General features: G+C 43.9%; 3 protein-coding genes across 3 annotated transcripts; 1 reads left to right on the top strand and 2 right to left on the bottom strand.

The window, feature by feature from the left end:
* Positions 1–11,389: 11,389 nt before the first annotated feature.
* Positions 11,390–23,129, bottom strand: E(Pc) (Enhancer of Polycomb). Its single transcript, XM_070284802.1, is given in 13 exon segments — positions 11,390–14,120; positions 14,384–15,815; positions 15,817–16,383; positions 16,385–17,927; positions 17,998–18,125; positions 18,194–18,615; positions 18,686–18,870; positions 18,936–19,103; positions 20,288–20,442; positions 20,511–20,749; positions 20,806–20,941; positions 21,006–22,184; positions 22,672–23,129. Coding segments are annotated over 12 exon segments (6,636 nt in total). The 5' UTR covers positions 21,159–22,184; positions 22,672–23,129; the 3' UTR covers positions 11,390–12,612.
* On the top strand, positions 19,447–20,197 carry LOC138928144 (enhancer of polycomb homolog 1-like). Its single transcript, XM_070284625.1, has 2 exons — positions 19,447–19,873; positions 19,938–20,197. The coding sequence occupies exons 1-2, from the start codon at positions 19,721–19,723 to the stop codon at positions 20,049–20,051; spliced, it is 267 nt and encodes an 88-aa protein (XP_070140726.1). The 5' UTR covers positions 19,447–19,720; the 3' UTR covers positions 20,052–20,197.
* Positions 23,130–24,815: 1,686 nt separating the features above from the next.
* On the bottom strand, positions 24,816–26,240 carry LOC108073074 (uncharacterized). Its single transcript, XM_070284416.1, has 5 exons — positions 26,101–26,240; positions 25,879–26,036; positions 25,569–25,825; positions 25,337–25,508; positions 24,816–25,279 (listed from the first exon to the last, which is right to left on the bottom strand). Exons 1-5 carry the CDS (start codon positions 26,238–26,240, stop codon positions 24,816–24,818), a joined length of 1,191 nt encoding a protein of 396 aa, XP_070140517.1.
* Positions 26,241–27,195: the final 955 nt, after the last annotated feature.

The following is a 27,195-nucleotide window of genomic DNA, read 5'->3' as shown; positions in this document are numbered from 1 at the left end:
CCAGTTTAATAACTTTGTTGCAGCATTACAAAGCGGCGAGTGCCAAGATGCCGACGCGGAGATAATACCCAGTATAACCCCAGCCCCGACCAACGAATTAATCAGGCTTAATTTCCAGCCCTCCCAACAAAAGAAACAATTATACACGAGCGATTAAGGTGGAGAAATAAGAAAACGAGGAGAATAGTTAACAGGAAAAAGAGTTACAGTTGGACTTCTTTAAGACTATCTTTTATTCTATAAAGTAACTTAGGTTTTCCATTTAGGAACCGTAACTGATGAAAGTTCTAGCTATATTAGGCACTAAGCAGATTAGATTTGCGTTATCAGAATTAGAATAATACGTTTTCTGAACGAAAAATCTATAAAAAAAAAATTCTTTAATTACCGTTAAATGAAAGTAATGCTAGGTAAATGACTCTTAGCTATAAATTTAAAAATTAAATTTGTAATACTACAAGCAATAATATGTTATATGTAAACAGTAAACAGTACTTCTATTATCTTTGACTGTTATAGCAATTAAATCATGGTAAATATAAATGCACCAGTACCATTCAGAAGATAACCATCAGTCTACATTTCAGTTACTTCAAAAACGTAATATGCTAAGTATCCTCGTTTAAGTTACGGAAGTTCGACTGTAGAAATTAAATGGCCGTAACCGGAGACCACGAATTATGAATAAAATTAAATGCAATTGCTCAAAATGTCTGAAAAAGCGAACTGATTTAATCCCCTTCTTCTTCGTCATCGTCTTTTTCCCCAAATAGCCTTCTTCCGCAGATTCCGAGCCAAAGAGGAGACATGATTAAAGCCGCGCACGAAACGCTTTTCACATAAAAGACGCCGCGGAGCGTAAGGCGATCTCTCGCTAGTTAATCGCGCAGAAAATCTTCATCAGAAATGGACGGCAAGCGAAAAGCCAGCAACAGCGAAAACAGCAACAACAAAAAACGCAACAACATAAAGACAGCGGCGCAGTAAAGTTACTCAAACTAAAATAAATACAATCAAAACATGAAGCCTACAACGCAAGCAATAAGTAACAACGACAAAAGAGCAAAGCGCGCCGGCAAAACATTACAAGGCCCTCTCTTGGTGTCTCTCTCGCTCTTGCTCTTTGCCTTCGCAGCATCTCAGCACCCAGCAGCAACAACAACAAATAGCATAATCGAGGCAACTCCAACGCCCCCCTCACAGCTGCCCCACTGGACACACAATTTAGATGCGCGGCAATAGATAAACTTAAAGAGGCTTTTATTTAAACAAAGCGCAGCAGCCAGCAGCAGCACAGCGTAAGAAGAAACGCCAATGAAGCTGCTCACTCAGGCGGAGACAGAGACAGAGATTTCAACTGTCAAGAAAGGAGCGGATTGTAGGAGACTGAGGGTAAATGGGGGCTTGTAATATAGCATTATTCGTAATATGGTGTTAATACGTTACAAAATATGTTTCTGTGTAGGGATTAACCCCAAAACAACCTGCAACAGTGCGTATGTGTCATATATCACGCATACGCACTGTTGCGGGAGATACAGTTTTTGAAACCCCTAAAAATCCTTGAGTCCACCCCTGTCTCCTTCAGCAGTAGCTTACAGGAGGAGAGAGAGTGGGATACGGGGCAATCAGAGTTGAAGCCTGGTCTTTCCAGGCTCTCCCTGCTGGTGCTGCTGTCGGGCGAAGCGCAAAAATGTATGTAGCTTACAAACGAGCAACAACCAAAGAAGAATAACAGAAACAGAACCGAGCTCAGGGATTGGTGCTCTCTTTCTCGCCCGCTTACAGGATCGATGGCTCTCGTTAGCTTTGCTTCAGCCGCTCTCTCATTGTCAATCTTATAGGACGGCAGTGCTGCCGGCTAGGCTTTTTTCTGCCACCAAATCTGGGATCTTTACAATCAAAACAGGATCAGTGCTACTGATAGGATGTTAGTAGTGCCATTATGTTCAGAAGCTTACTAATCTGCCCTTAAATTTTAGAATGGAAATTAATATATTTTTGGCTTAGTTATGATAGATTTCAATCTTTGGCTTCCTTTTATGTTTCCCCTAGATTCGGCTCCTTTCCAAAAATACAATCAGAGCTACATAGATTATTTTGTTGTCAGCACTGCTAACATAAGCCTGGCTTTTGTCCCCACTTTTTGCCGGCGTTGTTTTTGCTGCTTTTCGAGCTGATCTTTTAATCGAATCGCAGCATTTATTATGTCGCGACTTGGGGATTGGATGTGGATTGTTGGCTGGACCGTAATTGTTGTGATTTTGCGGCCAGTTTGTCTAATGTCGTTGAGCAAACAATGGACATGGCCTGTCGGTGTCATAAGTTAACCAAAAACTACAAATAAAGCGAAGCAAATGGACGACATTTGTTGCGCAAATTAATAATTTGCTATTCATTGGATTGCTTTCGCAATCTGGCTTTTGACGTGTTTGCTTTTGTTTTGATTTCATTTGATTGGCTTTGATACGTTTTGATTTCTTGTCTCAATTGGAATTTGCATAATTTATTCGTGTTTGCGAGCGTGCTGCTCTAATTGCAATTAACACGTGATGACAGCGCTAATCATCATCATCGCAGTCGAAACTCTCCCCATTCCCCATTCCGCACTCCCAATCCCCTCCTCCATTTCTTCCTCCATTTCTCCCATTCCCCACGTTCGTTCCACTTGTCGACAGTTTGGAGAGAAAAATCAATAACAGGCATGTGGAAATTGTATTTAATTGACAGTTAAATGGTTTTCAACTCGCCATGGAAATCGATTGGGTTTGGCCCCGCAGATGGGCCATTCAGTGGGGTTGTCGGCGGGTTAAGAGTGCGGGGCTTTTCAAGGGGCGGGGGCTGCGTAACAGCCAATTAGCAGAGGAAAAGTTTTCGAGGAAAATTAATAAGCAGCAGGGAAAAAGAGAGTACTTGTCAAAGGGAAAACAGGGTAGTGATTTGTTGGCTTGAACCGTTGGGCGTTTCTAGGAACAAAAAACTAGGCGGGAATACGTAAATAATTTAAAATGCTTTATTGTATTTAATTACTTATATTGAATCTTAATTTTAACTAAGATGAAGGCGTTATTGTGATAAAGTTTTAATAAAGAGAATATTCATTCTTAAAATTTGCTTAAAAATGTCTCCGAAAGTATGCAATACATTTTTTTAGAACAAAAAATAATGGTTCTGCGAAAAGTAATAAGTAAAATCTCAATTATATTTATTAAACGTTTGCTAAAAACATATCTGGATTACTTAAGATTCGAATTTTTATCGTAAACCGACATTCAAAACACAAAGCTTGCGGTTCAACAAGATGGAAAACAACCCTTTTCTCCTCCTAGTCTCCCCCTGTGCTCCACCTATCCTTTCCAATTCCAATTCGCCTTGCTAACGAACGGTACGCAAAAGTAAATAAACAAAACGCGACATTTGAACCCGAACTGACAATCACCTAATTACATGCACAAACACTGCGGCACACACGCACACAACACACACACAGACACACGCTCGTAATTGAAGTGCGAGCAGTGCAATGACAAAAAAAGCGGGACGGCTAACAATGGCAAAGGGTTGGTGGGGGGTAATTGCAAGGCGATGGCCTGTCATCAGTTGCTCGTGTGGTTGTTGTTGTTGCAAAACGCTTAAGCAAATAGCATTAAATAAAAGGTTAATAAATAGCACAAAGCACACGGGGCACAATAGCAGCAGCAGCAACAACTGTGCTGCGGTCGGGGGCTATTGGGTAAAGGAGAGCGAAAGAGAGAGGGCGAGGGAAGCAGCAGACTGGCAGACAGACAGACACAAAATGGCCGACAAGGCCTGACATGTGTGTGATGTGTGTGCGCCCGCGAGAGAGGGAGAAGGAAAGCTCGCTCAGTAGAGTATCTGTGTGTGTGTGTGTGTAAGCGGTTTGTAACGCCTGCTTATTTATGCACGATAAAGAGGGGCGGGGTACACTGGCGGGTCCTTTCAATTTAACCGTCGCTCCTCCATGCAAATGTCAATTGTCGGTTGTGGTTGATTTAAGTTTATTTGGTACAACAATCAACTAATTACGGCTTGTTAAATTGCAGCCATTGAAATGACCATTTAAACCATTCAATTTCAATCGCATGCAATTTACCCCGCTCCCTCCGCTCTGTCACGTGTCATGTGTGTGTGTGAGTGGTTTGTGTATTTGATTTATTCACGATAGTGTCCTTGTGCTCTCTTCGCGGTGATGGTAATTCAGGATTGTGGCAATGACATTTGCAATTCGACATTTTTAATATGACATTTGAGATATCTCAAAAATACTTTAAAAATTATACAAAATATGGTCTTAATCTCTACATCCACAGTTGCACTGCTTGCCTTGTGGAATATATGTTCAATAGATTGTGGAACCTACGATTGGTTGGCATGCACCATTTTGAAGGAGTTCAAAATGATTAACTCATTAATATTAATTACTTATCCTCTTAAGTTGTAAATTTTTAAATTTATTATATTTAATATATTTATTACCTTCCTAGAATATAATTTCCATCCTGTTAATAATACATTCCAAAGATCTCACCACACTGCTGAACTGCTTGCTTCCGCTCACTGGAGTATTGTGGAACTCAATATTTTGGGTGACGTGAGGAACTAAGCTTTCACCTTAGAAATTACCGTAACGCCTACGATCTTGTGGCCTATCATCGATGGGATCTGACTTTGGAAAACCGAAGCGGACAGCAACAAAAGCAACATCGACGCGACGCCTCTGCAATTTGTTGTACACGAAATGCAATTTGCTTAAAATTTATCGCAATTTAATCATCAACATGGAAATATGCCCCCAGAGAGCGTTCAGGGAGGGGGAAGCGCTACAGAGACCCCGGGGGCGCGAACGAGACGGCGCGAGTGCAACCAAACTATTAACGCCAAACGATCGAGATGCCGGGACGAGATCTGGAGAGTAGTCCTCCTGCTCCCCCTGCTCACCCGATCCTCCATAACGTTCCACCTGCTCCCACCGAAAGGCTCGGGGCCAAAATTCGCGATGGCAAATGTTTTCATTCATGGCGCTGGCTTTAAAGTCTGAATAAAAATCGGATTCGAATTACAAATGGCCTATAATTGAAATTATATGGGATTTTTATGGTAATTACTGGTTATATTTAGTTTGTTTTGTAAAATTTTACAAGATATTTAATGGGAAAATATGAAAAATGAAATGTAAAGGAAAAGTGCATTTAGATTTCTCGTTAAATATCAGTCCAAAATCGATATAGTTATATTTACTGCCTTGAATTGTCATGTGTATACTTTGTTCTTGTAATCCCTATTTAATCTCTAATCTGAAATATAAAAATATTAAAATTCATTAAATTACATAGTCTTCCTCCCACCTATCAGACCCCAAAGATACCCCTTAATCGCAGCTCTTTAAAAAAAAAAAAACAAAAGGTCGAGCGACCCCGTCTAGACCCAGTCAGGAAGAAGCAGCCCAAAGTTTAAGCCGCGGCTCAAAGAGAAGACAGAGAGTGGTCTGGCCAAGAGGCCACAAGCCATAAGCGGGAAATTTGCATTTTTGCCACATTTAACGGTTTAGTTTTTTCCTCTTGTTCAGTTTTTAGCGGCAAGCAACCGCTTCATTGCATTTAAAATTGATTTGTTCATGACGAACTCATTTCGGCGGCTAAATGGCTGAAAGGATAATGGGTAACAGCGTGTTCCAGAGTCTCTGATGGCTGCCGTTAAAGATTAACCCCAGGGACGAGCACCAAACACAACAAAATGCCAGCGATGAAAGCGGCTCTAAAGGCAAACCGGACCAAAGCACCGACAATTAACCAAAACCACTTAAGCCACACTTAAAGCCTAATTGGAGGGGTCAAAGCTAAGAAATAACTCAGCAAAGAAGCCCGTAACTGTACTAAGAAATATCCTGTATATCGGACATTGACACATTACACAAATCGATCAAACTTTTTGCTCTTTTCCCTCCCGGAAAAAAGAAACTCATTTAACTTTTGTGACCCGGCAAAAGTGTCAAGTCAGTGCCTATTGGACGACAAAAAAAGTACACATTTCTATTTGATATTTGCACAAAATGACAGTTTTGATTACCAGTGACATTTGCACGCGACACTGATGGGTTTTTACGGGGGTTTAAGGTGAAGGGAGTTGTATAGGCTTAAAGTCGAAAGGGATAATCTGAAGGATATGGGTATTATAAGAGGTTTAAACTGATAATTTTGTATTATTTTAGATTTAAAATCCATTATTTTTACCTCTACAAACCTAGAAAATATTAATATATCATGCTAAAACCCACGTAAAAGTCTCCTCCACTTTTTCACCCATAAGACCCCCTTTCTATAGCCCAAATTCCCTTATAAAAAGCCTCCTTTAATGCCAAATTCCCTTTCACAGCTCTGACAGCCTTCGCTAATGAGCTGCAAAAAAAAGGAGGCCTACCTGCAAACTGATTTTCCCATCAATTTCCCCAAACACACATACAGTGCGCGACATGGCTGCATTATAATAAACATCATGTCGAAGCCAAAAGGTCAACGACGGAAAGGAAAGTCCTCCAATATTCACACAGTCAGAGCAAGAGAGCTGGCGGCCTGCCTCCTGCTGCCTCATCGATACGGATTCCAAAAGCCATTCCTGCCTGCCCCAGCCCGGCCAACAAAAGTGGCTTAAATCAACTGATGACAATGCTAACGAAGCAGTCAGCAAACAACAAACAAACTGCGACACTCGGCAAGAAGAGCAGCAGCAGCAACCGAGAAAAAATGGAGAAGGACCTGGTTGCAGATGAGGAGGAGTAGCCAGGAGTCGCGGCACCTGGAATTGAGTGCAAAATATGGCGCAGCAAAAAAAGTTGGAAATGCACTGGGAGGAAAATATAAAGAGAAATAATAAAATAATATATATAGTAATAATAATTTATAGAATTTATGAGGGTTTAAATTAATATTAATAATAGCTATAAATTCATATTTACAATATGTTGAAGGTATATATTTTAATTCTGAGTACGATCTATCAGGTATGTTTTATGATTTTGTATGATTTTTAAATCCAGTAAGAACAACTTTTATTATATACTTTTAGATACGTTTTAAGGGGCTTTAAAATCCCTGAAATATATTTTATTCCTCACTGATTTCTCTTATTTTATTTTAAACCGTTTTTCCGAATGTATCTAAAGTTGAAGGAGGAACTCCTTATGTCTTGTCTGGGCCATATCCATGTTACTTAGCGTCTTAGAGCCAGTTGGCGCGTCATGTAGCCAATTAAAAAAAGCGAAAAACGACAAGCGCGAAGAGCAGAGACTAGAGACTGGAGACCAGCGACTGGGAGACTGGGAGACCGTAGAAAGGGGGCGGGAAGAATTGTGGCTGAGATTCGACAATGGCGGTGGAGGTGCGGCACAGTCCCGGCTGTCCTGGTCACGATCTCGGCCAGAGCCAGAAATCTAAGCGAGGCAATCAAATTAGGCAAGAAAACAAAATCGCCAGGCATTCGGTGTGACCCACAGAGAAAAGTCTAGAGAGGGGAGCGGAGCCAGGAGAGCCAGTGCAGCGCCTTAATTGCATCCTTAATGTGCTCGCACACACACACACACTCATCTCGAATGCTAATAAAGGTCAGGCAGCCGGATATATGCACATCTCGATAGGCGAGTGTCAACGTACCGTTTGAGCAAATTTCATGCCTGATTTTTTCGGCTTTTTTTCGTAAACTCTTTTTTCCGATTTTTTTCTGTTTTGAACGGCAGCTGGGACATTGCAACATGACACCTCGACATGACAGCAAAATGAGCTTCTGTTGCCCGACTCCTTTTTGAGATCTCTGCTGCAGCAGCACCAGCACCAGCAGCAGCAGCATGGAGTGACAACTCCAACGGCATGGCTTTCAAATATTTAACACCAGCCAGCTTTGCCTCCAGCTACAGATTCGGAGCCCAGGCTTCGACGCACCAAATGCATGTGAAATCGATGCCAAAGCCAACACTTTTCGCACTCACCGAAAGATATAAACAGGGACTGGGGGAGAGTGGACACTTGCTGTGACAGTAAAACCCAACTAAGAGGTATTCAATTGAAGCTTTGAGGATCTTAAAGATAAGGATTGATTTGTTGTACATATGTGATATTTTTTCTGGACAAATCAAAGTTTAAAAATCCCATAACTAAGTCAAAAATACATCAATTTTAGTTCGGACTATGCTAGTTTTTAATAGGTTTATAAATCTGCTTACTGAATTTAAATTTTTTTTAATTAAAAATTTTTGACAATTTTAACGATGTAACCCTTATAACATTTTGAAAAAATTGACTAAAATTTGTTTTCCCCCAAACATGGCCAGAAAGATTCGCCTGTTGATGCTGATCAAGAATATATATGATTTATAGGGTGGGAAATGACTCTTTCACTGTTTAGGAAGCTTCCGATTAAAATTTAATACCCTCCAAAAGTAGATATTTCTAAATAAAATTGTAATTCATTTTAGTATAACTAAAATACCTGAACGTATTTCTTAGTTTCGCCAATATATATAACTTTATTACAAATCAATAAATCCCACCTCATATCGAACTATTTCGCTTCAAAGTTTTAAGGATAAAAAATTCAATCATTTATCGACCCTTCACTGTAGCCTACTCGACCAGGCTTCTCTCCTCGAATTTTCGACCAATGCCAGTTTGGCATTCATTTATTCGCATCTGTTGCCAATTTACAAAACTCAATTTCAGTTGATTTTTTTCCATCTTGTTTGATTTCTCGATTTCGATTTGGTTTTTTGCAGGTTTCTCGCGTTTTTGTCAAACGTCGGGCCGCCTTAATTGATTTTGGCGCTTTAACGAGGCGCAAAGTAAACACACTCCCAGCGAGAAAAAAAAATAAGAAAATAAATACACAAAAAATACACCCATTTGACAGCTTTGTGGGCCGAAACGAACTTGGCTATCGGCGTGTTAATTGAACGCGAAATTGTAACGAGATTGAAATTGTAATGTGGGGTAAATAGCTGGGGTATCTAATTGAATCAGAGATTGCCGTATCTCTGAGATACTTAGACACTCGTGACCTTACTTACCTATCACACACTCATCATCTCTCAAAATAAACTCTGCTTAATTTTTATATATTTTTTATTTCTTGTAATCATGCAAGTTCTGTTCTTTTTGCATTTAATTTTGGTATCAGCAGTCAGCTTCAATTAGTTTTCCGTAATATTTTTCGTAATCGTAATCGTCGTTCCATCACGCACCGCCGCTGATATATATATATATATATATATTTAAATATTTATATATCTCTTTATTAATTATGTACACCATTGAAATTCGGACACTTTTATATGGATGAATATCCGACATATTCGTAATTACACATATTTCATTTGAATGAGTTTTTTGCTCAGCTCCACAGGCTGCTAAATATGAGTTGTAATATTTGTAGTACTTGATAGCTTATGCAAGAAACAGTTAAAATCGCTTATGCCGTTTATGTTTTCCTTGTATTCATAAGATTATTCAATTATCCATCAATCTCTAAGTTAATATTGGGTTTTATATTTGCATTATTTGCATTCTTGTGCTTCGGTTTTTATTTATACAGTGTGTGTGTAGTAGTAGTCTCAATTATGTAGATTAAATATTTATTTAATGTTAAATATATCATTGTTTTTATGTTTATTTTATATATATTACTTAATTACCACAACAAGCGTTTCCAGTTTTCTTATTTGATTTACTAACAATTACAATACATTTACAATATATTTGTTGTTGATACGGGGGATTCCTCAGCTCAACTGCAATGTGTGTGGACTAGGGCTCAATTTAGTGGGTTTTTTAGACGTCAAAAAATATTAGGATACTTTTAAACCGGAACATAAGAGCTGAAAAATGATAAATATATAAGAAAACCAAAGGTAAATGTGTCAGGGGAACGTAAAAAATACTTTTAAGAGTAATTCTCTTCTTATACAATCCAAAAGTATGCTTTAAAATTGTAATAAAAGAACGTCAGGCATATTTCATTGCCTACTTTTAGCGCTTGCAATGAAATCCTAGTAAATTCGAAATCTCCTAAAAATAAGACTGATTTATAACTAAATAAATTCAATTAATAAAATAATCCGTAATAATCAAAACCCATTTTAAAATCGTTTTGAATTCCTATTAGTTTAAGTTCTATACAGAGAGGCTACATGCAGATTAAGCTATTAATACTCGATTGGTAAGTTCTTCACATATTAGTTAGTTATAGAGCATTTTCGATAGAGAGAGTGATTGATAGGATGATCTTTTCTGGGAGGAGGATAGAGTGGGGCTGCATTCGCTGTAAACAATTTCACATTTAGTTATTGGTTAAGTTCAAATACGAATACGCAAAATGGCTGTATCGATTATATATCTATATATATATTACATAAATATTTTTAAGTATATATATATTGTATAATTTTTATCTTTCTTGTGTTTACACTTCATGCAAAAGAAGAAGTTTAAAAACTGTTAAGTACATATAAAAAATATGAATATCCAACCAGCCTCCCTCCTTCACCGAATTCCGTTTAAAAACAAAACCAAGAGGGTAATATCTTTTTGTGCTGGTCGAAAATATTTCCAAAGGAAAGGTTAATGGAACTCAGACGGAATTCAGTACCAGGCTGTCTGTCTTTTACAACTATTGTTATTTATCATAACTATATACAGGTTGTGGGGTAAAGATCTAGACAAAAAGGAGTTAAAAAACTCTTACAAAGTCAAAGCTATGATTTCTCGGCTCCTTGAAATTTCAATTTCAAAATGTTTCCTCCGTCCTATATCTGTAATTAATGTTTATATACACTTTATATATATATTATATATGGGTTTACTATGCCGCTATGTGGTTAATTAGAGAGAGTTTCGTGTTTCGTGTGTTTACCCGTATTTGCTGTTGCAGAAAATGTCATCAAATCATAAATGTTATACGCATCACAATCGGTATATATGGTATGAATAATATATGGAGCTTATGGAGGAGCGAAGGAAGGTAGGTCGTCGAAGAAGACATCAATCCAATGCTACACATTCTAGGTACACAGAGAGAGATACAAGATAAATAACATGCAGTCCTAAAGAGCTGGGAGAAAATCGATTTCAAGATCGATTCATTGGGTTGTGATCTATCACCGATATATTATTGAAAGTATAAGTTATTTTTATCTTTATTTTTCGGAGAAACGATACAAAATAATTCTATAAAAAATAAAAAAAGAATACGCTAAAAAAACGAATTCTTTCCCAGCTCTTTTCTGGCAGGAAACGATAAACAATATCGAAACAATATAACGATGACGATGACAAGGATGATGATGATGAATTTCGATTTAATCAGAGTTTTTTTTTTTGTTGCTTGGTTTAAGTTGCAATTTGTTTTCCATTTTATTATCGCTCTTGCTTACGCTCTTCTTACCGCTCTACATTTTTACATACTACGAAATTACATCGCTACATAATTATTATTATTGTTTAAATGTGTTGGTTTTGTTTTTCCGTACTCGCTTTTGGATCTCTTTTTAAAATATTATCATTATTATTATTATTATTATATCGTTATCATTAGGGCTTTACTGTTATTATCGTTACTATTATGATGAAGCATTAGCCTGCTCTTTCGTTTTGTTTTTGTTTTTTGCAATTACACGAATACAATTAAAATTATTACCTTGTATAAAAAATAATAATATTAATAGCATACAATAATAGTGTGTGTCCTGCAACTCCACATCCCTCCCTCTCGCGAGCGGTTGCCTCTGAAGTTGCGTGTGTTCCTTAGTTAAAATGTAACTAAATGTAGTTTTTTTGCTTTTTATGTTTCGCTTTTAAGTTACAGGATAAGTTAATTTAATTTACGTACATTGAAAAATGTGTTTTTTTTTGTTTTGTTTTTGTTTTTTCCTCGGGCTGCTCGTGTCCAGACCAAGTCCCTCAAGAGGGCATATGGTCGCCCAGCGAGCTGCCCGGCTAAAGCGCGTGGTTCTGAAACGGCCTGGGCCGGAGGAGAGGAGTCACCTCTCCCCATCGTTACAACTATTCGTATCACTAAACATAGTTTCATTCCATTAATCAATTATCTCTTGCAGTTACTATTATTTCGCGTGTGTTTCGTTTGCAATTATTATCGAATATGTACAGTTTTGCTATTTAACACTTGAGTTGTTTGCTGGCTGATTCGTTTGGGAAGATGCATGGATGGATGGGTGGATGGAGGAGGAATGGAGGGAGGAAGGGAGGATGCTGGTTTGGTTGAGAGAGATTAAGAGCCAAAAGTTCTCCTCGATATACATTGTACATATAATATATATATTTTGCTTTTATTAATTTAATTCTTATCATGGGTTTTTCGTTTTTTCGTTTAGGGTTTAGGTTAGGCGATCTTGAAAAATAAGACCTAAATCGTTATACACACATATGCTTCTCTCTATATATAGCTATAGAAAATCTGAAAATTAAGCGAACTTTGTTAATGGTGGCTCTAATTTATACAATATCTCCTCCCCATCGCTCTCTCTCCCTCTATCACTTCCTTACAAGATCTACTTTACAGTTGTCTCTCCCTTCTGGGAAACATCTGTAAAATTTAGTTCAGGATCTCGCTGCTGCTTTTGTTCACCAAACAGAGGGCACAGCAGCAATTGTTGGGCTGCTGCAGGAGCTGGCCCAAGGCCATTTGGCCATCCGCCGCTGCTGACAATGGCAGGGCTATGGCCACCGCCTGGGCTTCCGCTTCCGGCTTCAAGCTGAGCAATGTGCCGCTGGGCAGTTGCACGGTTTTCGGTTGCATTCGATGTTAGCTGCTGCTGCCGCTTCCATCCGCGTCTCATCTGTTGATCGTGGACGTTGTCACACCCGTTGCTCCGCCTCCTGCTCCAGCGCCAGTTGCTCCACCGGTTGCATTAACGCCTCCACCTGCTGTGGTGGTCACAGCTCCTCCTCCTCCATTCCCTCCGTTGCCATTGTTGTTGTTATTGTTGTTGTTGTTGCTGGTGGGCAGCACCACTCCGCCATTATTGGCACTGGCTATCACCTGCTCCACGGTCAGGGCCTTGCCTACATCCTTGGCACTCAATAGAGTGCCGCCGCCGTTGCCTCCATCCTGGGAGCCCACATTGTTGGCATTTGTGGCCACCAGCTGCCTAATGGTGGTGGTCGTTGCCTGGCCCACTGCTCCGCCGCCTGTGCTGTTCACCGTGGTGCCCAGCGGCAGGGTCCTGGTTATAATCGCCGAATTGTTGAGGCGTCCGCGTAGCACCTGCTGCAGTCCACCCGGACCCAGTTGCATCTGCATCTGGCCACTGTTGTTCTTCTGCAGCGGCTTCACATTCAGCAGGCTGGTGTACAGCACCCGCTTGTCGCCTCCTTGTCCTGGTTGCGAGTTCCCAGCGGTGGCCAGGGTCTTGAGCTTCTGGTGTTGCTGCTGTTGTTGCTGCTGCTGCTGGGACTTGTTTAGCACTACTGTGGTGGCGCCCACCTGCTGCGGTCCCTCTCCGCCACCCGAACTGCTCACAAAGTTCAGCTTGAGATTGGAGTTGGTGGTGATTTCCTTGTAGTGCAGCTTCTGTCCCGCTGCCGCCGCTGCTTGCAGTTCTCCAGGCGTGGCAATGGTGAAGTTGCCCGCAGTTCCTCCGCTAGTGCTGTTGCTGCTGCTCGTCAGGAAGATCTTGTTGGCCTGCTGCGGTCCCGCCTGGGTTGTGATGATTGCTGTGGAGGCGGGATGCAGGCTATAGTTGTGATTGGCTGCTATGGCAGCCGCTGAGTTGGGCTTGAGCTGCTGCTGCTGCTGGTTGCTTCCTGCCTGCTGTTGCTGCTGCTGCAGATTGACGTCCGAGACCAATAGAGGGAACTGCGACATCTTGAACACCTTGTTGAGCTTGTGGAGCTGCTGCTGTTGCAGCAGCAGAGCTTCGCTTGATTCCACTTGATCGCTGCTATTGCCCGGAGTGGTGGCCACCAGTTCCTCAAGATCCTCATGCTGCAATTGCTGGAGCTGCTGCTTGGTCAGCTGGATTTTTTGCTGCTGCTGCTGGTGTTCTTGTTGCTGCAGTTGCTTGCGCAAGAACTTGCGATTCAGCAGGAGTTTGTTGATGTCTAAATGGAAATAGATACAATTTAATATAATTTTTTATAAACTTTATGCCAGAAGAAGGTGTATATTGGCCTTGCAACTATTATCTATTTACTTGAAACCCTTGAAAGTTGGATAATCTCAAGTGCTGCCAAGTATTTTATAGAATACAAAATAAAACCCTCTCAAGATTAGATTACAAAATTGTGGAAACACTTCAAGGTGGCAAGTAAAAGCCAAGGAAAAGTAGGAATAACTATTAACCTTTTGTCAACTATAATCTCACCTGTATTCTCCGGTCCATTGAGCTGTCTCTTCTGGGTGGCCCTGCTCGTCCACAGAATCTTATTGCTCACCGCCACTGGCGAGGAGTCCACCGTGGTGGAGAGCACTGCTGTGGTGGCCACTGCCGTGTTGGTTCCGCTCACCTGCCGCCACACAATCGGTTGCTGCTGCACCAGCTGCTGCTGCTGCTGTTGTTGCTGCTGCTGCTGCTGCTGGACATTGTTCCGCGTGGGTGTTGTAATAATCAATGGCGTGCCGGTGGTCACCTGCTGTACCTGCTGCTGACCTTGCTGTTGCTGCTGCAATCCTGCTATGCTGTGCACCGCCAGCTGCTGGCCACTGGCCGTATTGATGATATTTACACTAGATCCCGTGCTGCCATTGCCGCCCGAGGAGCCATCATCGTTTTGCACCTTGACATTGGACAGCGTGATGACCGTGTTGGGACCTATGGAAGCTGTGGTACTTCCGCCACCGCCAGGCACACCCGTCGTCTTCTGGATGGCATAGGTGACCTTTTGGGCCGCCGCTGCAGCTGCCGCCGTGACAATCTCGCCGCTGCTGGTGGTATAGATCATGTGGTTTCCCGTGGCGCCAGCGCCGGCTGCTTGGAGGGGCGTCAGGGAACGCTGTCCCGAAGCGTCCCGCTGCATCTGGAAGAGCAACTGTTGCTGCTGTTGGGGATTCTGATTCTGGTTGGGATTCTGAGGCGTTGCCTGCCGCTGCTGGACGGTTACGTTCCGGAGCTGGGCCTGAGCCAGCTGGTGCTGCAGCTGCTGCTGGGCGGTGAGAGCGGGCAGGGGACTGCTGCCGGTGTGCGGGGTAATGGTCACAATGTCACCCACAGCTGCTCCGCCGCCGTACTCGGTGCGTGCTATGATCTGGGGACTGGCATTGGCGAACTGATTGAGCAGCTGCGCCACCTGGGGCTGCTGATGAGGCTGAAGCGTTTGCTGTTGCTGCTTCTGTTGCTGGGTGGTTATTTGGGCGGGTATGTTGATCAGCTGAGCCGTGGGCAGGGCAATGGTGGCTTGTGGAGGCAGCTGTTGCTGCTGCGCTGCCTGGGTTGCCACAGCAACGGAAACAATCTCCGTTGCCTGAGGCTTCTCCAGCGCCGGTTCCACTTTTACAGTCACCAGTGATGCTTCTTTAACCATGACCTGTGCCTGTGCCTGCGTCTGCTGCTGCTGCTCGGGCTGCTCCATCTCCGTGGGCGGCTCCTCTTTGGGCGTGACCAGCTCAGGCGGCGGTGCCTGGCTAAAGAACAGCTGCCGCTCCTTGAGCGTTTCCGCCGTGGGACACACGGTAAAGGTGGAACTGCCCAGCGGGCATTGCGCTAATCTCGTCTTGCGATTGCGACCAGCGCGCTTGGCGGCTTCCGCCGCTCCACCCACCTTTGGCTTCTTCTCATCGATGCAGTCTAAAAGCTGGTCGGGCCATTTCCACTTCATCCACCGCCGCCTCGCCATCGAGAATGCCATTCCAAAAGCTGGTCGCCTGATTCAACGCCTTGGGATCATCCATGGCGCACTCCTGCAGGATGTTGTCCAGCATATGCTCATGGTTGTCGTCCTCGTCCTCGTCATCTCCCAGCAGATTATTGATGTCGTTCAGCGAGTCTCCGCCACTGAGGTTGAACTCTAGAGCAGATCCATTGCCCGAGCCGGAACAGTTGGGACTCTTGCTGCTGCCGCGTGCATAGTCCTGGGCCTGAACCGTCTGGAGGAGCTGGGCATCCGCCTCGAGATCCGAGTACTTGAAGGCGCTGCTCAAGAAGTACGAGTTGGACTCGGACAGCTCCTCGGCGGTACTCAGCTTGCCCAAGCGATTAAGCTCCACGCTGATGGGTGTGTCCTGGGTCCAGTCCACGGCATTGCCATTGCAGGACTTGCCCGCCGCATCCTCCTGGCCGTCGTCGGACAACTCATCCGTGGGCGTTTTTGGCCGAAAGTGCAGCCAATCGCGACGAATCTCCGAGAGCAGCTCGTTGCAGATATCCAAAACGCTGGCTGGAGGTGGGCGAAAGGCCGCCCAGGTAGTCCGCATCCACGTCTGCTTCTTCCTCGGCCGGCGGTTGGATAAACAGATCCTTGGGTCGCGGCGCATGAAGCTGACTGTTGCGCAGATTTTGCAGGCGAATCACATCGGGCAGCTGGTTCAGGCAGGGCACCGCATCCTCCTCCTCGGCACGTCGGGCGGCCTGCATCTGTTGCTGCACCACCTGCTGCTGATGTTGTTGCGCCTCCAGCTCCTTTTTGACCGCCGTGTGCCGGATAATGCTGCTCAGCTGGGCGAGATTAACATCGTCCTCGGCCTCATCGTCCATGAGTTCTGGCACGGGATCCTGAAGGACAGCGGCGGCTGTGCGAATGCTGCTCAGCGGTTCGTTGGAATCGTCGGCATCGATCAGCTCACGCTTTATCGTCTTGGCCACTTCCTCTACGGAGAGTCCATCGGAGGCTACCGTCGTCGTCGTCGTTGAGGATGCGGCTGCTTCCGCTGCAGCGGCTGCTTCGGCGGCTCGTGCCGCGGCCGCTGCTGCCGAGGTTGAGGCCACCGGTTGATCCTCCGAGCTGCCGACTTCCTCGTCCGCCTCCTGCTTTATCACATTAATTTTTTCGCTAATGCTAACATCCTTATTCATAACACTACTACTACTACTACTATTGTTGTTGCTGCTACTGCTGTTCTTGTTGTTGTTGTTCAACACGGTATTGTTGTTGTTATTGGAACGGTGGTGCTGCTGCTGATGATTGGCTCGTGTTGGCTCCAGCTCCTGATCCTTCTTCTCCAGCCTTTCTGCCGCCAGATTCTCACAAACTTGCTTCTCCTTGCTGGCCTCCACCTCGTCCTCCTTATCCTTCTTGAGTTTCTGGCCCAGAACCAAGGCCAATCGTTGGAGATATGCCCGCGGCAGAGGACCTAGAGCTGGCTTGGCCTCTTCCTCTTGCGGCATATTATCCTCGCCGGCATTGGCCACCACCTCGGAGGATCGCTTCAGACGCTTGGCGGCGTTCAGTTCGCGCATTTGCTGCTTTTTGCGACGCAGGCGGCGACGTTTCTGCCGCAGATCCAGCGAACTTTGGGGCAACGTAACCGCAGAACTGTATATACCCAACCGGGACACATTCTCATCGTCGGTGGGCATGTCTTCATCCTCCACCTCCATCTCAGGACACTCCTCCAACTCTAAATCCATCACCTTGCTCTCAGGATTAGGTTCCACCGCCGCTGCTGTTGGTTTCTCCACATCGCTGGCAGGTTCCACTTTAATCAGATCCGGAGTAGCAAGAGGCGGCAGCTCGCCTTCGATGGGTTTTCCGGCAGGCAACAAATCCACAACAGTTGGCGGTGAACTGGGCTTGGACAGCGGCTCGGAATGCTCCTGCTTGAGCTTGTCCCCGCCACATCTGTCAACCACCAGGCTCTCCATTACCGTGTAGTCCAGCTGCGACCAAAAATCATCGAAATTCGTTGTGGCTCGGTCCAGGAGGATGCGACCTCCACGACCCAAACGACGACGCGCGAACCCAATGCAGCGTGGCCTGTAAAATAAGCCCCAGGATACGGATTGAGTATGGGCATGGACACGGCCAAGTTAGATGGCAAACAAACCTGGGATAGTTGAGAGAGGTCAAGGTGTAACGATATTTGGCATCCGAGCAGGCTCCTCTGGACGGCACAGCCTCATCCTCATCCCCATCGGCAGACTCCCATGGCCAGCGGCCATCTCGTTGACGTGTCTGGAACGAGATGCAAGGAGAGATTAGGTTTAGGATCGCCGCTTCAGCTGGGAGAGGTTACTACTTACCGGCAGGTAAATACAGCTCGACCTGCGCCTAAATGCAAACGGCGCCTCCTCCTCGCTTTCGGAGCCCAGCTTGTTGTTGTTGCCATTCTGGGCACCGGCGCCAAAGTAGTCCTCCTCCTCGCTATCCACAACCGAATCATTGGCAGCCGGCGAGGAGCTCTGCTGCCTGCTGAGGTGGTGCATATGGTGGGGCAGGTGATGAGCTGGCGACACACCGGCGGTGCTACCCGCCGTAGCCGACAGGCCCGGCAAATACTGTTGTTGCTGCTGCTGCGATTGCTGGTGTTGCTGCTGATGCTGGGATGACTGTTGCTGCTGCTGGTGCTGCTGCTTGTCGCGGGGCAATTTGTGCTTGCGCTTTTTGTACGGACGCTTCTCCTTGCGACTGCTACTCCCATTGCCACTGCCACTGGTGATGGCATCTAAAAAGGGATAACAAAAAAAGGTTATTTGGAATCTAGAAAGAGTTTATATACGACTTATTGTCCTTACCCATTGTCAGATTCGACGTGTTCAGGTACTGCGACGCTGATCCATAGACATTCGCATTGCCCGCCGCTCCAACGCCACCGCTTGGCAGCAGACCCGTGGGCAGGGCGGCTAGAATGGCACCAGCCGTTCCCACCGCCGCCGCCCCTTGTGAGTATTGATTCGTATACAAAGGATTATACGCGGGTCTGCAAGAATAAGCAAAGAAAATGGTGAAAATAGTCAGGGGTTTTGAGTTCCTCGAAGGACTCACCTTGTGTTCTTATACTGAGCATTCAGCTCGGAGTAGACAGCACCGTTGAAGTCACGCATCTCCACGCGCTTCTCAAAGATATTCACCGTCATCTTGAGATGATCGCGTTTGGTCTCCTCGCGTCGCCGCACCATCTCCAGTATAGTGGTAGCGCGCTGCAGGTCGCGTCTGGATTTGGAGGTAACAATAAACAAAGATTAGTCAAGGGAGTTCAGGTAAACAAAAGTTGGGATATAAACGAATGCTGGCTAAAGGCTAAAGCTACCTGGATGGCTTACATGGAAACTGGGAAGAAAAGGAAAAGGAAGGAAACCTTTTTTTGGGACGATTTAAGGTGGGAAATTAACAAGGAAATAATTTTGGTTAGGAAATCCTAGTAAAAGGCTGGAAATACTCAATAAATTTAAGATATTTCATACAAATTCAATCAATTTCTAGTAGAAAAGCTCAAAATCGATAACTTATTGTTTAATAATAGCAATATTTTCAGTTACTTGTCATGAGAACTTTTACCTAATCATCGTGACACACGATTTACTATGGTAATCCAAGCCTCAGATATTTCTATATTGTTTGCCACATCTTCTGGCTGCCGTTGGCCAACTGCAGTTGGACAACCGGACTAGGAGTAGGAGTAGCCGTAGCCGCATCTATAGCAACCTAAGCAGCCAATTCCACACCAGAGCCACAGCAAATAGAAACGTTCCACACACCACCACCCACACCGCCAACACCCAACCACACAAACTCTAACAAACCAAGCCAAGCATCAGCCAACCGCCAAGATGTCGAAGCTATCGTTCAGAGCCCGCCACCTGGATCCGTCCAAGCAGATGCCCATCTACTTGGCGGAGGAGCTGCCCGACCTGCCCGAGTACTCAGCCATCAATCGGGCGGTGCCGCAGATGCCCAGTGGAATGGAGATGGAGGAGGAGTCGGTAAGTTTGATTTTAAGTCTCCTTAATTAAAGTTGGAAATTAATTTAGTTTTTTGATCCTTTAGGAACACCATCTGCAGCGCGCGGGCCTGATCATCCCCACGCCCGAGGTGCTGCAAACGGATCAGCCCTTTTACGATGCCTACTATCCGCCAGACTACAAGATGCCCCGCCAATAATGATAATGATTATGCTTATATGATTATCATCATAGCCATGATAAATAAAATGTGAACCTTCCTTACTCGTTACTCAAATAATCATCATGAAATAAAATACCCTCACACTTTGACTAACTGATAAAAAGTTCCATGACTAACCATAACCAAGTACAAAGTATCTTTAGCCAGCATTATTCGCATTATAAACTAGAAATCTCAACCGACATTAGGCGTATCATCACTCAATTTCTTACCGCAGCTTGAGCATCTTCTCGTAGGAGGCCTCATCGTTTTTACGATTCTTGCGGGTTTGCATTTTTTCAGTGCGCCGACGGAAAGCCAAATACGGATTGTTGGAGCTGGCGCCGGGACGACTCTCTGTCTTAACCGTAAGGATCAGCGGGTGTTGCTAGACAAAAAATAAACAAAGTTCAAATTAAACCGATTTAATGAGTCTATTAAGCAAGGATAACTCACCATCTTGAGGCGCTTGTTCAGCCAGTAATCGTAGACCGATATGCTGGTCTCATCGTCCTGATTAAGCAGGGATTTTGCCTCGTTTAGCGTGACCACTGTCTGGCCCGAGCTCTTCTCCAGCCGGTCCATCATCTGCTCAAACTTGAGTTCGGTGAGCTCCAGACGCTGCTGCTGGCTGAGCCAGTCCTCATCAGCACTGTCCATGTCGTAGTCGGGCACCTCGGTGTCCAGGCCAAGCGCTGAAATATAGATTATAAGTTAATTTTAATTTAATAAGCTTGAACTCATTCCTTACGTTGCATATGGATCATTTGGCGGGGCATCTTGTAGTCTGGCGGATAGTAGGCATCGTAAAAGGGCTGATCCGTTTGCAGCACCTCCGGCGTGGGGATGATCAGGCCCGTGCATATAGCGCGCTGCAGATGGTGTTCCTAAAGGATCAAAAAACTAAATTAATTTCCAACTTTAATTAAGGAGACTTAAAATCAAACTTACCGACTCCTCCTCCTTCTCCATGCCACTGGGCATCTGCGGCACCGCCCGATTGATGGCTGAGTACTCGGGCAGGTCGGGCAGCTCCTCCGCCAAGTAGATGGGCATCTGCTTGGACGGATCCAGGTGGCGGGCTCTGAACGATAGCTTCGACATCTTGGCGGTTGGCTGATGCTTGGCTTGGTTTGTTAGAGTTTGTGTGGTTGGGTGTTGGTGGTGTGGGTTGTGGTGTGTGGAACGTTTCTATTTGCTGTGGCTCTGGTGTGGAATTGGCTGCTTAGGTTGCTATAGATGCGGCTACGGCTACTCCTACTCCTAGTCCGGCTGTCCAACTGCAGTTGGCCAATGGCAGCCAGGGATTTGTGCTGCTAGAGCTACTGCTGCTGCTGCTGTTGACTCTACTCCGATGCGCTGGCTTCGTTGTTAGCGTTGTTGCTGTGCCTGCTTTTGCTCCGGCTCCTCTACTCACTATTGAGGGTGCTGTTAGCTGGAGATGGTGCTCCTTGTGGATGTGGACCTGCTCCTGATCCTGCGCCGATGAGTTAGCACCGGGGCTGCGGTGGCTGTGGCTGCTCTGCCAGCTGGTTAACGCAGCCCCTGTGCCCGTTCCCCTGGCAGACGTAATGCCACTGCTGGTGCGGATCGGCGGGTGTGGATTAGCAACTTTTGTGGCTATATACGGTGTATCCCGATCTGGATCCGTTTCGACACCCTCCCTCAACCCCGCCGCCTCGAGCTTCTGCTCCTTCGCTGCCGCTCTGGCTCCGGCTCCCTCCTCCTCCTCCTCCGCCCGCCGCTGCTCTACCTGATCCTCGTGGATTTTGGCTGACAGCGCCGACAGTAGGAGAATGGCCAAGGATGCGATTTGATTGCAATTACGACGACAACGCAGTGGTAGCAACAACAACAGTGACAACGGCGACGGCATTTTTCACGTTGAAATCGAAGGTGCTATGTGAATTGGCATAATTACGTTCATCAAATTTGCACATTTCAGTTCATCATCGTTTTTGCGTTAGTCGAAAGTGTAACTCTTTCTTCTCTTCACTTCTCGTTCTCCTCACTGTTTCTCTTCAATCTCTCTTACTCTCCTTCCTTCACTTCGCTTTGTTTTTGTTGTTGTTCTTCTTGTTATTCTTATACTTTGCGTAGTTGCTGCTGTTATCGTCGACTGATAAAAATCTACAAAAGAAACGGGGACAACAACAAAAACTAGTAAGTAAACAATGCACAAACACACGTACACCACTTAGAAGTACATCATATCATATATGTAAATATGTATGTATATGCATTAGGGAGCGCGCGCGGGAAAAATAATACACATACAGTTGCATTTAAATATATATTTTTGTTGCTCTGGCCGGGCTTTAAATTAACAGAACACGCACAAAAAACACATTCGCCTTTGTGCGGCACTATGATTCACTGCCGTCGCCAGTTTCATTTCTCATTTTTTCTGTTATTAAACTGCGAAAAATGCCAAATCATAGAAAGCCGAAATAAAAAAGGCGGCATAAACAAACACACGCGCGGCGACAGCAGACTCAAACAAACGCGGCGAATTGCACGAAGTGGAAAAAACACGAAGCGCAAAACACGACGAAAAAGTGGAAAAAAAGAACGGAGAAAAAGTCCGCCTCATGTGGGTTTTGTTTTTTGCATTTACTGGCTTAATTGATGCTCCGCAATCGCTTGCGAATGTTTTTTCAGGCTGGGATTAATTTTTCACACACTTTACCGCACTTTTCATGCACCAGCGAGCGCAATTTTGTTGATAATTCGCTCGAAAAATTTACACAAAAATCCCGATTTTGCGTATAGCGTGGTTTTGCTGGAAAGCAATAATGGCGGCCAGAGAGCCGAACACCGACGACGCTGCGGGCTGCCGGGCCGCGATTAACGGCCGCCGACGGCGGCGATAACAACGAGCGGCGAGCGCAAGGCGGCAATTTATTTGCCCTTATATTGCACTAAACTGTCACTGGCTGTTGGGCTAAATATTTATAATCATGCAGTTATTTTTTCGACCGCCTGCCGGGCGCTTGTTTACACATTAAAATTGCATTTAGTTGTGCCGATGTTATCGATACATCGCCGTTGGTCAGCGAATATCGCGGCCTGGCTCTCCGATGCGACCGAACGTTCCGATGGCGCCCCCTGGCGAGCTCTTCCCGCACTAAGCCGAACGACTTTTTTTTCACAAACAAAAAATTGATTTAATTTTTTCACGCACATTTTTCACACTGATTTTGGCCTGGCCGAGCCTTCAATGGGTCAAAATGATGCAAATTGTAGCTTATTTACCACTGCCGCACCGTTTCCAGCTATATTCAGGCAGTTACGCTAGCGCAAACGTTTGTTTCTTAACAGCGGGCACGAAAAACGTGTAAAACTTAATTCGCGGCCACACTAATGAGATTTTCGGAGTAGTTCGGAGTCGCAATCGTCGCAAATGTGGCGAAATTATTTTGGCTACCCCTCTGGGCGAATTAATTAACCAAATCGAGTGCGGTTTTCGGCTAAATCAGCGGATTTTTTGAGGGGGGGTGGCATACATGCATGGGATTGTTGGAGCCCAGCTCCATTTGTTTAATTTGTTGTTAATTTTGGTGGACTTTAATTCGGAGTGGTGGCTTTTTTAGGACATTTTTGGTTTCTGGTACTTTAGTGGGTAAAAAAACCATATAGCAGGGACGCGTTAGGTTGTTTCTAGTGTTTATCGGCAACTGACAGTCTGGCAACGCTGGTGGCCCGTGCAGCCGTTACATGTAAAATGTAAAAATGAGACATTTTAATTTAAAAATGAGCCTATTAGATCTAACGTACTTTACCAAGCTACACAAAATTAAAGAGGCGTCCAAGGATAGGTGTTTCTACCTGATGGTGGACGTCATCTATCCCAAATCGGTTAGTATATATCCGATAAAGTTAAGTATACGTGGTCCCTGCCCATATCCCCGAAAAACGTGTTGCTGAAAGAGGCGGGATTCCCGGTAATTACAGATCTGCGCCACTTGCAGGACCGGATGACGGCAATGGGGCACGTGGACGTGCTCCTTGGTCAGCCTGATGCCGGCAGTGACGGTACTCAAGGGTGTTTGGTTAGAGGGCATGCTCCACATCCTGGCCATTGGACCTTGGCTGACGGTGGCTGTGAAAGCGCTGGTAGCCGCCGTAATTGGATTCTGCACACTGCACATTTACTCGGGTCTGGCTCAGCAGATAGGCATCTAAGCGATTGTGTCAATAATACAATGTATTCCTTTTTGTTTTGTAACTTGTTTATTATTATTTTGGTGTTGTCACAAAGAGAGAATGAGATTTTGAAACGAAGGACAACAGGTACGGTTTAGAAAATTATTTAAAATGTGAATGAATTATAACGTAATATTAACAAAGAAACGTACAAAAGTTTTTTAAATACATAATAAGGATGTTGTGTCAGTTTAGCCTAATGATGATTAGTGAGTAACAAATTATGATGATTATTAAAAAACAATAATTTATAGTCTCTTTTTAGAGAATTATCGAAAATGTTAATGAATTATAACGTAATAGTAACAAAGAAATGTACAAAAGTTTTTTAAATACATATAAGGATTGTGTGACGGGAACAATAATAAGTTTAGTTAGCCTAATGATTAGTGATTAGTCAGTAACAAATGTTTATGATTATTTTAAAACAATAATTTATAGTCTCTTTCAGACTGGTTAAAATTGTTGTAGGAAATCTTGTGTACTTCAATAATGAGCCTCTTGGACTCTGCGCCAACAATGTCTTTTTCTTGTATTTTCCTGCTTTTTAGTGGATCAAAAATCTTCTTGATCAGATTCTCCGTATATCTCACAAAAAATATACTTAGCCTCTGATTGCTGTTCTTCGGTCAAAATAATGGGATATATGGGAATAGCATTTGGAAATACTGAAATTTTCTTATTTAGTTTGGTTAAAAGCTCCTCTGCTGTTTTGCGCCGTTCGAAAGACTTTGGAATTGCCACAACTTTTTCTTCAAGAAAAGGTTTCTCCCTCAGCTCCTCTCGAGAATATTTAATGCACTTGTCGATAATTAGCTTCCTCTTTCGAGAATTTGTTGATTTATATTTATCAACAGTTATTGCAACGCTATGCGTTGTCTCAATAACACTGTCAGCAAAGGACAGCGATGGTTCGCATACTACGTAAGCTTCTGCAGGATAGTTCAATATAGCATCCAATCTGGACATTTTCGGTGGTAAAATGTCAGTTGAAAGGCAATTTCTCAATTGTGTTTTTGCTAGAATTAATCAATGATTAGTCGAACAAACAATTATTTGAATTGAGAACCAATTACCGGAATTTCGTGGATACAGTTCATAGAAATATGTTAAATCCGGTTCATCACTGTTTCCAAAGCCATCGGTTGGATAAATGTTCGACGGCTCCTCTTGAATTTGGATTTCTTCGGTTATGGTAATTGTATGATGTGAACTCGCTTGAGTACCATTTTGAGGTAGCTCAATGGACTGAGAATAATAAAATAAATGTTAAGAAACTTGCTCTATAAACTGATTATTCAGACCCACCTTCTCTAGGTCAACCTGCTGAGTGCATTCCGACTGCCACGCCTGACACTCGGATAGCATATTTGCATAGTAATGCTGACTAGTTTCACTGAGCAGATCCAATTCATCCAATCTGAGCCGTTTGGAGACCGTCACTGTGCTCTCATTGGTAATTACAGCCTTTCGCTTACGATTGGTTCGTATCACTGATTTCTCGGTTGTCAAAACCAAGTCAACGCTGTTGCCTTCTATTTGATCCAGCAAATGTTTGGTGTCCTCTAAAGGGATATATATTCAAGAGACTTCCTTCGGCCAAGAGTAAAGTACTCACCCAAGAGCATATCCACCTGACGACAATGTAAAGTTGTGACACCGCAAGCCAATTGCGTAAAGTCCTTGAAATGGTGGTACAGCTGGTCTTTTGAGGCCTCCGATAGGGAACGTTGTATATGAAATTTCTCTTTATTCACCAAGGAGGTGATTTGCTTGCTAAAAATTTACACAAATTCCTCGGTAAAGTTCACTAAAGATATGGATAATCATATGCACTAACCAACAGGCCACTGTATCCACAGCGGAGACTTCTGTATTACTGAATGAAAAAGCAACAGGTCTCCGTGACCGGGAGGCTCTCCAGCAGCTTTCCAGGAGGTTATCATCATATTGATTCAAATCAAGCGTACGGTCCTGCATGTTGGCTACTCGAACAAACACTCAGATCCTGCTTACATTTGGGTAGATCACTATTTATTGCAAAACAATTGCAATTTGCCAATTGGCTAAAATTCGCGCGGAAAAAAGCAAGCGGCCACTGATTAGTGGTGGAACAAACAAGGATGATTATTCGATACATGGCTTTCGAACAGCCCTTATATATCGGCGATATTTTTGGGAATTTAGTCATTTAATCGAATAGTGTTATTTTTTGGCGTTCAAAACACGGTCATACTGCAGGTCGGTCAAACATTTTCAGCGCAGCAACAGCAACAACTAATGTTAAACGTAAATAAAGTTTATTTATTTAATAAACGCTTAAAAGTGATATTTAGACGCCACGACAACTACCAAAGAATCCGCAGGCGTACTCCCCGATTCCCCCCAGAAAGATAACTAAAAAGCTATGGTAAGTGGAAAGCAATTACGACAAATGAAAACATGACTTTCTCGTTTAATTTAAATGCTTTTTTCTTTATTATAATCTCTTACAAGGCTTTTCGTACTCGCTGTTTATTTTTTTGCTTAACTTTCTTTATTTGCTAGTTACAAGTGATTATTTTTTATAGGTTTAAAGGTGCTCTCGTAGACTTTTCCGCTTTCCTTGGAATACAAATTTACTTGTTAGGTTTTTTTTGGTAACAATTTCTGGGATTATGATTTAAATTTGGCCAAGCGTTGGTTTGATATTTTGAGTGGCAATTTTTATTTGTCCAGCAAAGCGAGTTGGAAGCACCTGCTTAGTAAAAAGTAAGCCTTAAGCTCTTGTTTCGAAAGCCCAAGAAGCAGAAGAAGCCTTTTTGATTTTGTTATTATTCCCGCGCCGATGCCGATCCTCCAACGGGTTTCAGCTGCCTCGTCTCCATTTTTGGGGTTATATATTTTTAGTTTTTGAGCTGGTTTATAAGGGGGTTTGCCGCACGGACGTTCACAA

This window comes from Drosophila kikkawai, chromosome 2R (assembly GCF_030179895.1).
Source record: "Drosophila kikkawai strain 14028-0561.14 chromosome 2R, DkikHiC1v2, whole genome shotgun sequence".
Classification (NCBI taxonomy): Eukaryota; Metazoa; Arthropoda; class Insecta; order Diptera; family Drosophilidae; genus Drosophila; species Drosophila kikkawai.
This window is presented reverse-complemented; position numbering and strand designations above follow the sequence as displayed.